Below are 15540 nucleotides of genomic sequence, written 5' to 3' on the forward strand. Positions count from 1 at the left end.
TTAGATAGGCTGCTGCTTTTGTTGTTGTTTGTTAAACCAGGAATTGAACTCTAGGTACTTAACTACTAAACCACTTCCCCAGCCCCTTTTTATTTTTGGATCTTGCCAAGTTGCTGAGGCTGGATTTGAGTTTGAAATCCTCCTGCCTCAGCCTCCTAAATCCATGGGATTGCAATTGAGGGATTATCTGGACTGGCTGGATTAGGTTTCTTTTACTTCAGTTTGTTGCTTGAGTGGTTCTTTGGTTGGTGTTTATATTCTGTTAATTAACAGAGTATCCCTTCAGGCCAGTGTGTATCACTTTACATGGAACGCAGGAACCACCTTGCCTTGGTGCTTTTATCACTGTTCCATGTTACAATTATATTTATTATAAACTGGTTTTTAATTTTTAAAAAATTTTTATTTTTTATTTGTTTAAAAGATAGTAATTTGCTAAAGAGATTTAAATAGTACTAAGATAAAAAGCTTACATGTTTACATATGTTGTTACCATCTCTGGTATTCTTTGTTCCCATGTACATACAGGTTTTTTCTCTTTATCAGTGGCTTTGAGCATTTTGTAACATTGTCTCTTGTTAAATTAAGCTATTTGAAATTATCCCATAATTTATTTCTTATATTGCCCCCTCTGTCAGTTATAAAAATTGCATTTATTTTGAGAAGTTCCTATTGCTGAGTCTTCAAGTTTACTAGTCTTCTATAATGTCTGATCTCTTAATTTCAAGTATTTTTAATATCAGATATTATAGTTCTCATCTTTCGATGTTCTGTTTGGTCTAGTTCTTCTCTCAAGGTAGCGGGTTAAGGTCACCAGAAGGTTAATGCACATATTCTTGGTGCTCAGGGTTTCATGTCCTTTGTTGCCTGATGTCCCCTGTCTGGAAAATTTTATTTGTTTTGTTGTTATCATTGTTGTTTTTAAAAGGAAAATAAATCCAGTCTCTGGAAGCAGATGATCTGGTGTCTGCTGACACCACCCAACCTAGCAATCTCTCAAGTGAGCCCTCCTTTTCTACATTATCACAAACCTGGATCCTTTGTTTTGTCTACAGAGTCAAGGATTTCTTTATTGCTGGATCATTTCCTATCATTGTAATGCAGTTTCATCACTTATCTGAAGTGGAACCACCCTAGACAACCCATCTTCCCCCAGCAGGATGCTTCAAAACAGTTTTCTCTGCTGGCTGCCCCCACATCCTTATCTCCTAGGCAGTCCCTTCAGGCAGACAGTTGTCTTTTCAGCCCCCAAATTGCATTTGTCAAGCTCTGTAGTGATCCTCGTATGGTCAGATCCAGTAGTTAATTCTCACTATATACTTACCTAACATTACCATGTCTTTTTTATAGCTGCAGATCCTTCATATGAAACGATTTTTTTCTCTCAGCTCTCAACTTGCTGATACTATTCTTGACTTTTGGGCAGCTCCTCTGTGTCCTTTGGCCTTCCTCCTCTTACTTTGTACTGGAAGTTGGAATGCCCTGGGTCTAGATGCTGGTACTCTTCTCTATTGCACTCTTGACCTCAGTACTATCTGTATTTTGAGTCCTAAATGGTGTTGTCTCCTTAATTATTGTGTTAGCCTCCCAACTGGTCCCCCTTTTCCCTCTTACACCTTTCACAGTCAACATGCGCCATCAAACCGAAGAGGTCTTTCCAAAATGTCAATTCTGACCACCATTTGACCCAGCTATCCCACTCCTCAGTCTATACCCAAAGGACTTAAAAACAACAAATAGTAATAGTAATGCAGCCACATCAATATTTATAGCAGTTCAATTCACAAAAACTATAGAAGCAACCTACATGCCCTTTAGTAGATGAATGGATAAGAAACTGTGGTACATATACACAATGGAGTATTTATCACCATTAAAAAAGAGAATAAAATCATAGCATTTGCAGGTAAATGGATGGAGTTGGAGAATATCACGCTAAGTGAAGTAAGCCAATACCAAAAAACCAAAGGCCAAATGTTCTCTCTCTGATAAATGGATGCTGATCCTCAATTGGGGGCGTGGGGTGGGGTGGGGGGTGGCATGGGAAAAGTAGAGGATTTGTGATTGGGCAAAGGGCACACAGGGGTAGGAGGGAGCATGGGGCAGGAAAGATGATAAAATAATTAATTTAAAAAAATGTCAGCTCTGAATTGGTGTCCTATTAAATTCTGACATCCTTCTTGATCTGATTCATAGGTGCTCCACTTTGTGACCTCACTTACCAGGTTCTCTCACTCTGCTTCTCAGTTACCTTTGCCTCCTTACTATCTGTTGACTCTACCCCTCTAAGATCCCTGTACCTGCCCAGTTTAGAACTCACTTTCCACTGCCTGGCACATTCCACATCCTTCCCATCAGATCGGATGTCACTTCCCATCTAGATCAGCATCATGCAGCTCTGGCCTCTTATCCTGGTTTGTTTGTGGGTTTCTATCTCACATTATGTTGGGTAGTTATTTATTTAACTACCTATTGTCTGGCTCTCCCTCTGGAATGTTGGCCTTATACAAGCAGAGGCCTTGCCTTATTTGGACTGAATTCACAGTTCCTGCAACAGATCCCAGTATGCAGGAGATACTTAGTAAGTATCTCTTAAATATAGAGGATGGGATGTGAATTTAGATGGAATGACTAGGAGAAGCCTCTGAATGAGGGAATGATAGGTTATTTTTAGTTTTCATTTTCATGTCTTGTGGTTTCCTTTATTTTACTTTTGGTTGTTTTAGCAGTTTTGTTTTCTTTTTGCTATTGAAAGTGGATTTTGTTAAACCTCATTATATAATAGTGGCCTGAACTTTCTGTCCGTTTGTTCTAAATGCCCCCGCTTTGTTTTTTTTTTTTTTTTTTCATGCTCTTTAACATGAATCTTTCAAATTACCAATGTCTCTTATGTTATTCTTGCACATATATTGTTGGAACATAATCACATATATGATTGACACATAAATTAACCAGGCTGATTTATATGGCAGCATATGAAAAATCTTAGTGTTTCAGCACTCCAGTTCTTTTCATTTCAACATTATTGAAACAACCTGTGTCCAGAGTGTTGCAGGTGGTGGTGGAGTGTCTTGGCCTAAACCTGGGTTCAATTCAGTAGAAGGCCATGATCTATTGCCTGGTGTTATCTATGACCATACACACTTAAGTCACCTGTCATACTGGCTGACACCTTCTCATAAGCAACTTGTTCTGGGATTTAGAATGAACTTTTATGTCCTTTGAGTGTCTGATTTGTTTATCATCTGACAAGAACGTGACAGTTTCTCACTTATTGCTTTGCCTATCTGGAAATTTAAAGGCAAATTTAATGCTCTAGTGTAGAAGCTATTTAATCCTTAAAGTGTGATGTTTTAGATTTAGATGGAAGAGAGGGAGACTGTTTTGTTTACACGACTTACCCTTTTCTAATAGGTAAAATAATAGAAGTCTTCTTTACTTCATGCATGGGTACAAGTGTGTAAATAAGTATATTGAAAGTACTAGAACTGCCATACTAAATTATCAGGTTGGAAAATTTTAAGCTATTTTTCCTGAATTGATTATTACTTTTATATAGGAGGAAATGAGTCTCAACCAGAAAGCCAGGAAGATCCCCGGGAAGTACTTAAAAAAACATTGGAATTCTGCTTATCTAGGTAAGACTAGTTTTTCTAGTACTGAATATCCCTGCTGGTATGTATTATTTATTATCTATAAATGTGATTTTACATAGAAGACCATGTATATACTAAAAGATATGTGTGAATACTCTGTGAATTAGATATCTAGAATAATGAGTAAATAGGCTTTTGGCATGTTAGGTAATTGATCATAATCCTCAGGTCAGTGGTCCCCAGAGTTGGAGCCTCAAATTCATCTTGTTAGCTATTTGAAATAAAGATTCCTTGACTTCCTTCCTACCTGCTCCCTCCTTGCCCCCATGCCACTGCATCAAAGTCTCAGGTAGTCTTAGAATCTTGAGCCTCAGTGATGTCTGAGAGCAAATTTCCTATGTTGTCATCACAAATTAGAAGCATTGAGTATATTGTATAGTGGCATAATTTAAGAACAAAAGATGGGGTAAAAGTTGAAAAACCTATGTCTCTTTTACTCACAAACCTTTATCTAGCCTTCACGAATCTAGAATCACCCACATCTGTGCAATGGCTAGGTGAGATGAGGGATAGAAGGGTATTTCCCTCACAAGGGACATTGTAAGAAGAGTCCTATGAAATCCATTATTGTGCTTCAGTTATGAGGTGTTTTTGAGGGCCTTGCTCATTATATCACACATTGTCTGTTTCCTGCGAATTCACAGGAAACTTTTAACTTTGACCAAAATACTAGGAAGTTGTTCATCTTGACCTGAACTGCAGATTATTTGTGGCTTACCTTTTGACCCTGTGCATGAAGTTATACTGATCCTGTTTTCTTCCTTTTAATTCTGGCTGCTAGGAAGCCAGAGCTGGATTTGCAGCTTCTCTAGCAAGTATCCAGATTTTATAGCATGCATTTTGGGTACTGACTTTATCTTGGCCTTTATATATATATATATTTTTTTTCCTTGTTCATTCATTTAGATTTCCTTACCATAAGAAGAAGAAGAAAAACTTCTGTGTGTATTTTTAATAAATTACTCAAAAACTATTTAGAACAAAGATAAGCCATAACTACATTTTAAGAATAATTATCTGCTCTATCTTTTGCTCTATCTCTCCAAGTGTCTTGGAAAAAATAAACCTATGGACAGAGAAAGAGCAAATAACAGATGGGAGGCCCACATCCAACCCCAAAGTCGTACCGTGCCACATTTGTACATCTTGTGAAACTGATATTGCACTAGATGAAACTTCTTTTTAAAGAAATATCAATTAAAAGAGATTGTTTTCTTTCAACAGGGAGAATCTTGCTAGTGACATGTATCTCATATCGCAGATGGATAGTGATCAGTATGTGCCAATTACAACGGTAGCTAACCTTGACCATATCAAAAAACTCAGTACTGATGTGGATTTAATTGTTGAAGTGCTAAGATGTAAGTAAATGACAATTTGAAATGAATTACACTTGTTTTTACACCGTTTGTCTTATCAGGGACTCTTTACATCTACCAGTCACCAAATGGTACTTTTTGGGAAATCAAATATTCCTTAGCCTTTCATTCCTTTCTGACTGGTCCCAATAATGGGAACACTGAATTCATAACAAAATCTCAGTCTGCTTATTTGTCATCTGAAGGAGAAAATGAATTTTTTAAAATGGAGATTATAAAGACAGCTGTTGCATTCATGAAAACAAAGTACTTAAAATAAAATACATTTTAATTAGCATTTTGGCCACAAAAAGAGTTTCTTTCAAATTTCACTTCCTTAAGTTCCTTGTTTAAGTTTTGATGAAACATTGTAGCATTTTTCCTTAAAGTATATTCTGAATGAAGCCCCCCCCCCAATTTGGCAGCATCAAATGTATAAACATTACATCAGTTAATTATAGGAATTTCAGGAAATGTAAATATTCAGTGTTGGCTTGTTGTACCAAATTGTAGGTTGTATTCTAGTTTGCTTTGCACACTTAAAGCTTCTATAACCTGTTTTATTTTTTAAAAGAAGAAAAACAGCCTTTATGTAGGCATAAGTGACTTGGAGTGTGCATATTCAAAATGTATACTCAGTTTTGAATGAATGCATCGCTGAAATCATAAGAGAACACCACTTTCCCTATGTTCCCTGAGTTTCCGGAGCCCTGGTGATTCCTCCTGCCTAAAGGCAGATTCCTTCTTTATTAAGTGTGTGATATTTGGAGCTCCTTTTGAACTGGATTAATTATGGAAATTCACATTTTATACTGTAGCTACAAATACCAGGTGAATAGCTTCTGTAGTTGCCCTCATTAGACTCAACTTGATGGGTGTCCTTCACAGTGTGAACTGTGCACAATTCCTCTCCCACCACTGCGTACATATCTTTGAATGATTGCACATTGCTATGCCTGAATTAAAGCTTCGTTTCTCTCACTATCATCATGCCTTTTCATTACTTACACTTCTGTAGAGGCAATTGTTTCCACCTTGTCTCTGTCCCCGTGTACTGAAGATACAGTCAGTGCACATATTTTTTTCTTGTGTGAGTTTGACTTTACAGTATTGTAAAAAGATGAACATCTTAACCTTTGAACTTGTAATTTTATTTTCTAGTCACAAGTAAAAGTTTTGTTTTCTGTTTTTCTGTTGCTTTATAAAAAATGAAGAAATTGGCTAACATTATTACCATTAACTGTGAGTTCTGAATGTCACCTTGGTGATGTTTTTACTTCCTACTTTTGCCATTTAGAATAGAAATCCAATTTTTAATCTACTTTACAAGGCCAATAACTTTCTTGTACTTGTTTGTACTCTGTTAAGTCTTTTGATTATTCTTAGGTATCCCATATTTAATTATTCCTCTTGAGTATACAGTGCAAACTTTGTTGCCCCTTTGAAGGTAATTTTTCAGTTGTAATGTTACTTTTTATCCATTTCAGTTTAGCACTTTATTATCTAATGTTCTTTTTCATTCAGTTTTTGAACAGAAAGAAATGTGCACATATAATCTTTGTGATCAGAATATAGTTAGAATATTACATCCATTGTAGTTCTAAAGAGGGTGACATAAATAAGCCCTCAGAAGCTTTTTTCATCTTATTGTCATCCTCAAAATATTTAGCAGAGTCAGATATACAGTGGACACTTTAAAATTATTTCATTTGAATTTGAGTAATGTAACACTGTTGTTATTTAGATAAAACTAATTTCTAAACTATTTCTGTGTCATAATACATACAGTACATATCACAGTGTATCTGCTTCAAATGTTTTGTTTTACAAACCCATTTTGGTTAAAATTGTCAACTTGAAAAAAAGCACCAAAATACTTGTCATCAGAAGAAACAACATTGTGTTCTGTTCCTGTGGTATGTGTTAGAACCAAAAAGTGAGTTGGAACTACATGTTCTCAAGAAGAATAAAATTTTAAATCCATAATGTGATTTAAAGGCATATTTCCAAATATTTACACGATGAAATCAAGTGTATAGATATTGAGTATGTGTAAAACAGAGCTCTTTTTCTATGGAATCAGTTGCACATGATAATAGTATAAAAGCCTGAATAAGAATGAAATTTCTAATTCACGGTAAAATGTTATAGAGGCACATGAATTAGGGAAGGGAGAGGCACTGAGGGTTTCATTAGTATTTATTTTATTGTCATTTTTTGAGGTAGAATTTACCATAAACTATACATGTTTAAGTGTACATTTGATAAGTTTTGACATTTGTATACCCATGAAATTATCACTGTTGTATCTCCATGACTCACCAGAGGTTTCCTCCATTCCCTCACTAGGTGTTCTGGTTGCATTCTATTGATTTGTTTGCATTTTTTTTAATATGTATTTTTTTATATGTAGGTGGACACAATACCTTTATTTTGTGTTTTATGTGGTGCTGAGGTGCGAACCCAGTGCCTCATGTGTGCCAAGCGAGCATTCTATCACTCAGCCCGAGCCCCAAATTAGTTTGGATTTTAATAGAATCTATTATGTAATTTTTTTTTTTTTTGGAGGAGCAATGGCTGGCTTTATTTACTCAGCACAATTGTTTTGTAGTTGAGTGTATCAGTAGGTCATTGCTTTTTATTGCTGATCAGTATTCCATTGAACTGGAATTGACAATTGGTTTATTCACCCACTCATTGTAAGATATTTAGGTTATTGCCACATTTTGACTAGTATAAGTACAGTTGCTCTGAACACTTGTGTAAAACTGTATGAACATGTGCTTCCCTTACTCTTGGGTCAATATCTGGGAGTAAAATGTCTGCATTGTGTGGTAGAGTTATAATTAACTTTGTGGGTTGTGGACCCACCCACTTGTTTTCCAAGGTGGTTGGACCATTTTACAGTTGGATATCACCAGAAGAGAGAGAAGCTGCAGTTGGTACATATCCTAACCAACACTTGAATACGCTCATTTTAATTTTAGATGTTTAGTGGTATCTCACTGTGGTATTAATTTCTATTTCCTTACTGTTTTTTTTTTTTCTTTACTATTTAGTGGGGTTTTGTTGCTGTTGTTGTTTCGTTGTTTTTGGTTTTTTTTTTTTGTGGTGCTGGAGATTGAACCTAAGCCCTTGTGTATGCAAGGCAAGCACTCTACCAGCTCTATCCCCAGCCCAATATTTTTTTTAAAATATACTTTATTTTTCAGAACAGTTTTACTGTCACAGCAAAAGAAGGTACAGTATAAGTAACAAATAACATCTCCCACCAAAGTGATAGCATGTATTACAGCTGATGAACTTATATTACCATACCATTACCACCCAGAGTCAATAATTTACATTAGGGTTCATTCTTGATGATACATTTTATGGTTTGGACAAATATATAATAACAATTATTCACCATTATAGTATCATACAGAACAGTTTCACTGCTTTAAAAATCCTCTATGCTTTGCTTATTCATTTTCTTCCTCCTGAACCCGTGTCAATCATTAATCTTTTTACTATCTCCACAATTTTACCCTTTTTAGAATATTTTAGGGTTGGAATCATACAGTGTTTTATATACTGTATGATGGGTTTCTTTCACTTGATAATATACAAATTTGCTCCAGGGATTGATAGCTCATTTCTTTTTAGTGCTGAATATTATTTTATTGTCTGAGTGTACCACAGTTTATCCATTCATCTACCAAAGTACATCTTGGTTGCTTCCAGGTTTTAACATTTATGAATAAAGCTTCTATAAATGCTTGTGTACAGGTATTTGTGTAGATTCATGTGGTTAGAATATTTAGTTTTATAATAACCCACCCAAATTACTTTTTCTTGAGAATATATTCTCTCATGATTATTAGCCATCTGGTGAAGTGTCTTTTCAGGTTTTTTGCCCATTTTAATGGTATTGTTCCTTTTTAATTTTTTAATTTTTATTTATTTAGTTAAGTTAGTTGTAGTTGGACACAATACCTTCACTTTATTTATTTTTTACATGGTGCTGAGGATTGAATCTAGCACCTCATGTGTGCTAGGCGAGCGCTCTACCACTGAGCCACAACCTCAGCCCCCTTTTTTATTTTTAAGCTTTGAGTTCTTTATTTTAAACAGTCCTTTATCTGATGTGGTTTTTGCAAATCTTTGCTCCCAGTCTGTGACTTGGCTTCTCGTTTTCTTGACATACTTCACAGAGAAAGTGTTCTAAATTTTACTGTAGTTCTGCTTATTGGGTAGTTCTTTTTTGGATAATGTCTGGTGGTGTGTCAAAAAGGTCATTGCCAATCCCAGTTTATCTAGATCTCACCTATGTGTTCTTCTAGGATTTTACACTTTACATTTAGGTCTGTGATCCATTTTGAGCTAATTTTTGTGACAAGATTAAAGTCTGTATTTACATGAAAACAAAAATTTTTTTTTTTGCATATGGATGTTTAAATGTGAATTATATGTATTCTTTCAGTCTGTCACTTTTTTGTTCTTATCTTTTGAAGATATGTGTGTGTCTGTGTTTTGTTTTTTAAGTTCTTCCTTCCGGTGGTATACTTATGTTATCTTTGCCTAGTTCCAGGTTACAAAAGTTTTCCATAAGCTTTATAGTTTTAGGTTTAAGATTTGGATTTGTGGGGCTGGGGATGTGGCTCAACCGGTAGCGCGCCCACCTGGAATGCGTGCGGCCCGGGTTTGATCCTCTAGCACCACATACAAACAAAGATGTTGTGTCCGCCAATAACTAATAAATAAATAAATATTTTTTTAAAAAAAATATTTGGATTTGTATGTGTATGTGTGTTTAAGTTAGGTTTTGTACATTGTGTGAAGCATTGATCTAATGTGCAACTGTTCCAGCACCATTTGTTGAAATGACTTCTTTTCCTACTACATCGCCTTGTGCTTTTGAATTTTAGAATCATCATTGTAATTTTTCAGAAAGGCTTGATGGGTTTGTACTGGAATTACAATTGATTGTCAAAATTTGAGGAGAATTGATGTATTACCAATATTGACTTTTCCACTGTATGAACACAAATATCTCTTCCTTTATTTAGGTCTTTTAAATTGTTCCTAGCAATGTTTTACAATTTTTAATATATAGATCATTAATCTTTTATCAAATTTATAATTACTTCACATTTTTTATTTTATGATATTTTTAGTTTCTAGTTTCATGCAAGTATATAGAACTACAATTCACTTATATATTAATTTTGTAAACTAACTAAATTCAAGTTTTTATGAAAATTGTATTAGATTTTCTCTATAGGTAAACTTGTCTGTGAATGCCTCTTTATGTCCAGTCTGGGTGTTTCTTGCATTATTGCATTGGCTAGAAGATCTAGTACAGTATTCAATAGAAGTAGGGAGAAAGACATTCTTGCTTTGCTCCTGTTTATGGTGTGTGGGGGAGTCATTTCAGGCTTCTTGCCTTAAGTGTAAGGCTATTTCTAGGTTGCTCACAAGTGACATTAATCTAATTGAGGAAGTTTCCTCTGTTTCTAGATGGCTGAAAATATTTTCTCATAAATGAATGCTGGATTTTGTTCATTACTTTCCCTACATCTCTGTGATGGTTGTATTTTTTTTTAACTCATGAATATGGTGATTTAGATTGCTTGATTTTTTTTTAATTGATAAGCAAAAATTGCCTTACTGAGATAACCCCATTTTTATGTTTCATTACATTTTTATATATTGTTGGATTCAATTTGCCAGTTCTTGAGGTGTTCATGAGGAATACTGGCCTGAAATATTTTTTTCATACTGTCTGTTTAGTTTGGGTGTCAGAATTATTGGTGATTTGTGTCTTGATGGTGGTAGATATCCCTGAGTCTAGATTGTGACCATAATGTGCTGTAAGTGGAATTGATACAAAATAATTTCATAGAAGTGACACCAAAACACAAACTTAACCAAAAAGGGTGCACATAAAAACTGGTGAAATCTGAATTAAGCCTGCTCCTTGGGAGTATTGCACCAACATTGGTATCTGTTATGGTTTGGATATGAGGTGTCCCCCGGAAGCTCCTGTTGATGCAGGACTATTCAGAGGTGAAATGATTGATATGTAAGAGCTGTAACCTAATCAGTTTGAACGGACTGTAGGCAAATGAGTTATAACTGGAGGAAGTGGGGTACACATACACATTTCTGTTTGCTTCCTGACCTGATCATGAGCTGAACAGCTTTCCTTCAATGGGCCCTCCCCTTCCCCTCCCCATTTGCTTCCTCACCTTTGGAAGCAAATAGAGCAGTAGAGTTGGCCATCTGTGGACTGAACTCTCTGCAACCATGAGCCTCAAATAAACTTTCTTCTCCAAGTTGCTCTAGTCAATGTTTTGGTCACAGCATGGAAGGGGAGGGGGAGCTAACACCATTTTTACTGAGATACTACTAGAGTTATTGCAAGATGTTATCATTAGGGAGAATTGAGTGAAGGGTATGAGAGAGCTTTCTGTAAGACTTAGAATATTGCAAAATAAAAAGTTACAATAAGACAATATTTTAGGGACTTATAGAAAGGAGGAAACCATTAATCCTGTGTTTTAATCTACTAATATTTTAGCTGCTGCTCTTTCTTTCATAGTGTTAGATACATTAAACCACTTGTAGGACTTAAAATTTCCATGTTTCTTCATTTTGAAAAATTTAAATACAAGGTTGATTTAAAACTTTTTGATAGCTTTATTAAACTAACAAAACTGGGCTGAGGTCGTGGCTAGAGCACACGCCTAGCACATGAGGCCCTGGGTTCCATCCTCAGCACCACATACAAATAAATAAATAAAGTAAAGGTATTATGTCCAACTACAACTAAAAAAATAAATAAAAAAAGTAGATAAACTAACAAAACTTGTGATTTTCCATTGTATACAGGTTTCTTCAATGTGTTTAGTAATATGGTGTGATATTTTCCAATTAAGTGTCATGTTTTAATATTTATGGGTTTTTCCTCCCACTCCTTTACAGCTTTACCTTTAGTACAAGTGGATGAGAAGGGAGAAAAAGTAAGGCCAAATCAAAATCGTTGCATAGTAATCCTGCGTGAAATCTCTGAATCTACCCCTGTGGAAGTAAGTGACTATTCCTCTCATGAGTACTTGGACATTTTCCTGAGGGTTTTTGGTGGTTTTGATTATTTTTATGTCTATGTGTTTAGGAGGGCTTATATTTAAGAGTAGATACTAAACAGTTAACACTTTTCCTAGGATTTATACACTCTGATAGTTATGATGTGCTTTCCTCGTAGAAGGAACAATCCTCAATTCTTTTAATCTCAGAGCTCCTTTACACAGTTTACATTAAAAAGATAGGGTTTGTATATTTCAATATTTATAAGTTAAAATGAGTTTAAATATTTATCTAATAAGAAATAATGATAAAGCCCAAATTAAGATACAGGGCACTTTTATGATAAATAACTACTTTAAATAAATATTTTATGAAGAGGGAGTTGTGAAGAGATCCCTGAGCACCATTGATGTTGCTGCTGAATCCAGGCTACCATGCCCCCTTTTTTATTTGCCAGTGAATTTCCACCATCAGTGCAGATGTCTTCAGAGTAAAAAGGCAAAGTCATCTTTGTTCATGAAAATGGAATGTGAAGATCATCATTAGAGAAGCAGTGGCTTGGGGCAGTAATTTTAAGGAATAAATCATAAAATTTGATAGTTTTAAAATATTGAAATCACCTGATTTGCATTGCTATAAAATCTGTTACTTCTCCAAATGGTTAACTAAGCTGCACTGGTGCTAGGGATAGAGCTCAGTGATAGAATGCTTTCCTGGCATGCATGAGGCTCTGGGCTTGATTCCCTAGCACAGCAGAAAGAAAAATAAGTTGCAAAGACAAGGATTCCAAAAAGGTTGTAGGTGTAGGGTAAGAAATCATATTACTTTTTTGAAAAGGTTTTTTTCTTAGAGAAAGTTTACTTTCTGTTTCACCAAGATACTTAAACTAGTTGTATGTTGTAAAGTTTTGAATATGAAGGACTATGATATTATTATTATTATTATCATTATTATCATCATCATCATCATCTAGATACCTTTTTTAGCTCAAAATATTTAAAACATAGATCCTGTTCTTCAAGACTTGAAATGCTTATAAAAATTATAACTGAGTAGAATTTTCTACAGTTAGCTGTAGACATTGATCTTGGTATCATTTGTATTCAAAACTGTACTCACTTAAATAAATCTGTTGTCAAAGTTTGAGCAAAATTAAGAGAGAAGGCTTGGAAGAAACCCTGTGATAATTATAAAGTTGAGAAATAAAGAAGGAAAGTAAGTAGTCCAAAACAATTTGAATAGGAAATAAGTTTCTAAGGGCTGTATGATGCAGAGTCCATCTCTTGATGCTTAGAAGTATGGGGTGGGAGTTTCTAGAAAGTTGTCTTTTCCTTAAATGTAACCAGATGCTTCTCACTGATTAGAACATTTGAAATCTTGATCCAGTGTTTCATATATATATATATGACAATGGAATGCATTACAATTCATATTACACACATAGAGCACAGTTTTTCATATCTCTGGTTGTATACAAAGTATATTCATTCCATTTCATGTCTTCATGTATTTTGGATAATGATGTTCATCACATTCCACCATCATTTCTAACCCCATGCCCCCTCCCTCCCCTTCCCACCCTTCTGTTTATCCAATTTTTATAAAATAGTTTAGAGAGAAATCTCACAGAGGCAGAAGAATGAACCACTCCAATACAGTATTGACAGCCTAGTGGTACTAAAGGACTATTGGTTGAGTTTAAAAGTAGTAATACTAACTTATGTTAGTCAAGTATGACTTCTGCATTAATGTATTAGTTTTCTCTTTTAGCCAAAAATTATTTATCAGGTGTTACATATCAAAATAGGTGTACAATTCTAGGAAACAATTTTTATAGTCATTTGATTAATTTCTTTACTTTGTGAAGGGTTTACTGGCTAATAATTTTTTAATGAAATGACCCTATTTTCCCTTTTTATTTTTCTCCGGAGTCTACTTTGTGTGGTGTGAATGTAGCCACTGCAGTTTTCATTTATTATTATTATGGTATGTCATCTCCATTTGTGTCTTACATTTAAAATGAGTTTCTGGTAAGCATTGCATAGTGGAGTTTTGCTTTTCTTACCCAATCTGAAAATTTTTGCCTTTTAATTATGAGTGTATCCCATTTATATTTAAATGATTAATGATGCTGCTGGGTTTAAATTTGTCATTTTACTATTTCCTTTTTGCATCTGCTGTTCTTTGTTTTCTTTCTTCCATCCTCCAACCCCTTTTTGGCTTACTAGATATACGTGTTATTGTTGTGTTTGTATTTTTTTGTTGTTGTTGTTTTAGCTGTAGTTGGACACAATACCTTTTTTATTTATTTATATGTGGTGCTGAGGATCAAACCCAGGGCTTCCCATGTGCTAGGCGAGCGCTCTACCACTGAGCCACAACCCCAGTCTGATATACGTGGTTTTCAGTGCTTGCTTTATGGTTTATCAGCATTAAACTTCCTAGAGTGTACCCTTAGATTAATGTAATACTAATTTCTCTTTAAAATAATATTCTTCTGATTTTGCACCTTCAGCCCTGTACTCTTGTTTTGCACTTTAATTCTGTGTGGCCATAAGCCCCACAATATATTGTTATGTTTGCTTTGAACAATTTAGTTTTCTTTTAAGGAGATTAAAAATAATAAAAATATGTTTTTTACTTATCTAATATTTGCCATTTCTAGTGCTTCTCCTCCTTTGTCTGGGTCTAGACTTCCTGTCTAATATCACTTTCTTTTTGCCTGAATAGTCCTTTAAAATTTCTTGTGTTAACAGGTCTGCTAGTGATCCCCTCCCCCCAGCTTTAATATACTTGAGAAAGTTTTTATTTTAGGCCCATTTGCTGGGTATAGATTTCTAGATTGACCAGGGAAAGTTTTTTCCCTTTCTGTTGTCATTCTGTTCTCTTCTGGTATGCATTGTTTATGACAATGAGTCTTCCTTTTTTTAAATCTTCATTCCTGTGTATGTGATAAATCATCTTTCTCTGTGTGACTTGAAGATTTTATCACTGATTTTAAACAATTTGATAGCAGGTTACCTTGGAAAAGCTTTCAGGTTTCTTGTACTTATTGAAGCATTATTTTTCATGTGTTCTCTCTTTTCCCTTTTTTTTTTTCCTTCAGAAAGTATCTCAGTAGCTGTTAATCCTCTTTATTGGACTTTTCATTTCAGACATTGTATTTTTCATCTCTAATTCGGGTCTTTTAAAAATTCCTCCATATCTCCATTTAGCATTCTCAGCCCAGGTTTTGGAGCATATAAAATATATAATCAGTAACTGTTTTATTGCTTTTGTCTACTAATTCTGTCATATGTGTCACTTCTAGATTTAATTTGATCTGTTTGATTTTTCTATTTCTTTACATGCTTATTAGCTTTTGAAAGAATGCCAAGCATTTTGATTTTTACTTTACTGGGTACTGAATATTTTTGTATTCTGATAAATATTGTTGGTTTTGGTTCTGAGATGGA

The 15540-nt window shown here is 34.7% G+C and overlaps 1 protein-coding gene across 5 annotated transcripts in view; it reads left to right on the forward strand.

Annotated features, from left to right (window-relative positions):
- The window catches only part of LARP4B (La ribonucleoprotein 4B), a 90977-nt gene that overhangs the window by 50948 nt on the left and 24489 nt on the right, over positions 1-15540 (forward strand). For 3 of the 5 annotated variants that reach the window (XM_081297551.1, XM_081297552.1, XM_081297550.1), the window contains 3 exons: positions 3560-3638; positions 4881-5017; positions 11984-12087. In XM_081297551.1, coding sequence (XP_081153677.1) covers positions 3560-3638; positions 4881-5017; positions 11984-12087 — 320 coding nt within the window. Of the gene's footprint in view, positions 1-3559; positions 3639-4880; positions 5018-11983; positions 12088-15540 lie in introns of those variants that run through there. The other 2 variants (XR_014022446.1, XR_014022447.1) reach the window with 2 other exon arrangements.

Source organism: Spermophilus citellus (assembly GCF_964194105.1).
Source record: "Spermophilus citellus genome assembly, chromosome: 6".
Taxonomy (NCBI): Eukaryota; Metazoa; Chordata; class Mammalia; order Rodentia; family Sciuridae; genus Spermophilus; species Spermophilus citellus.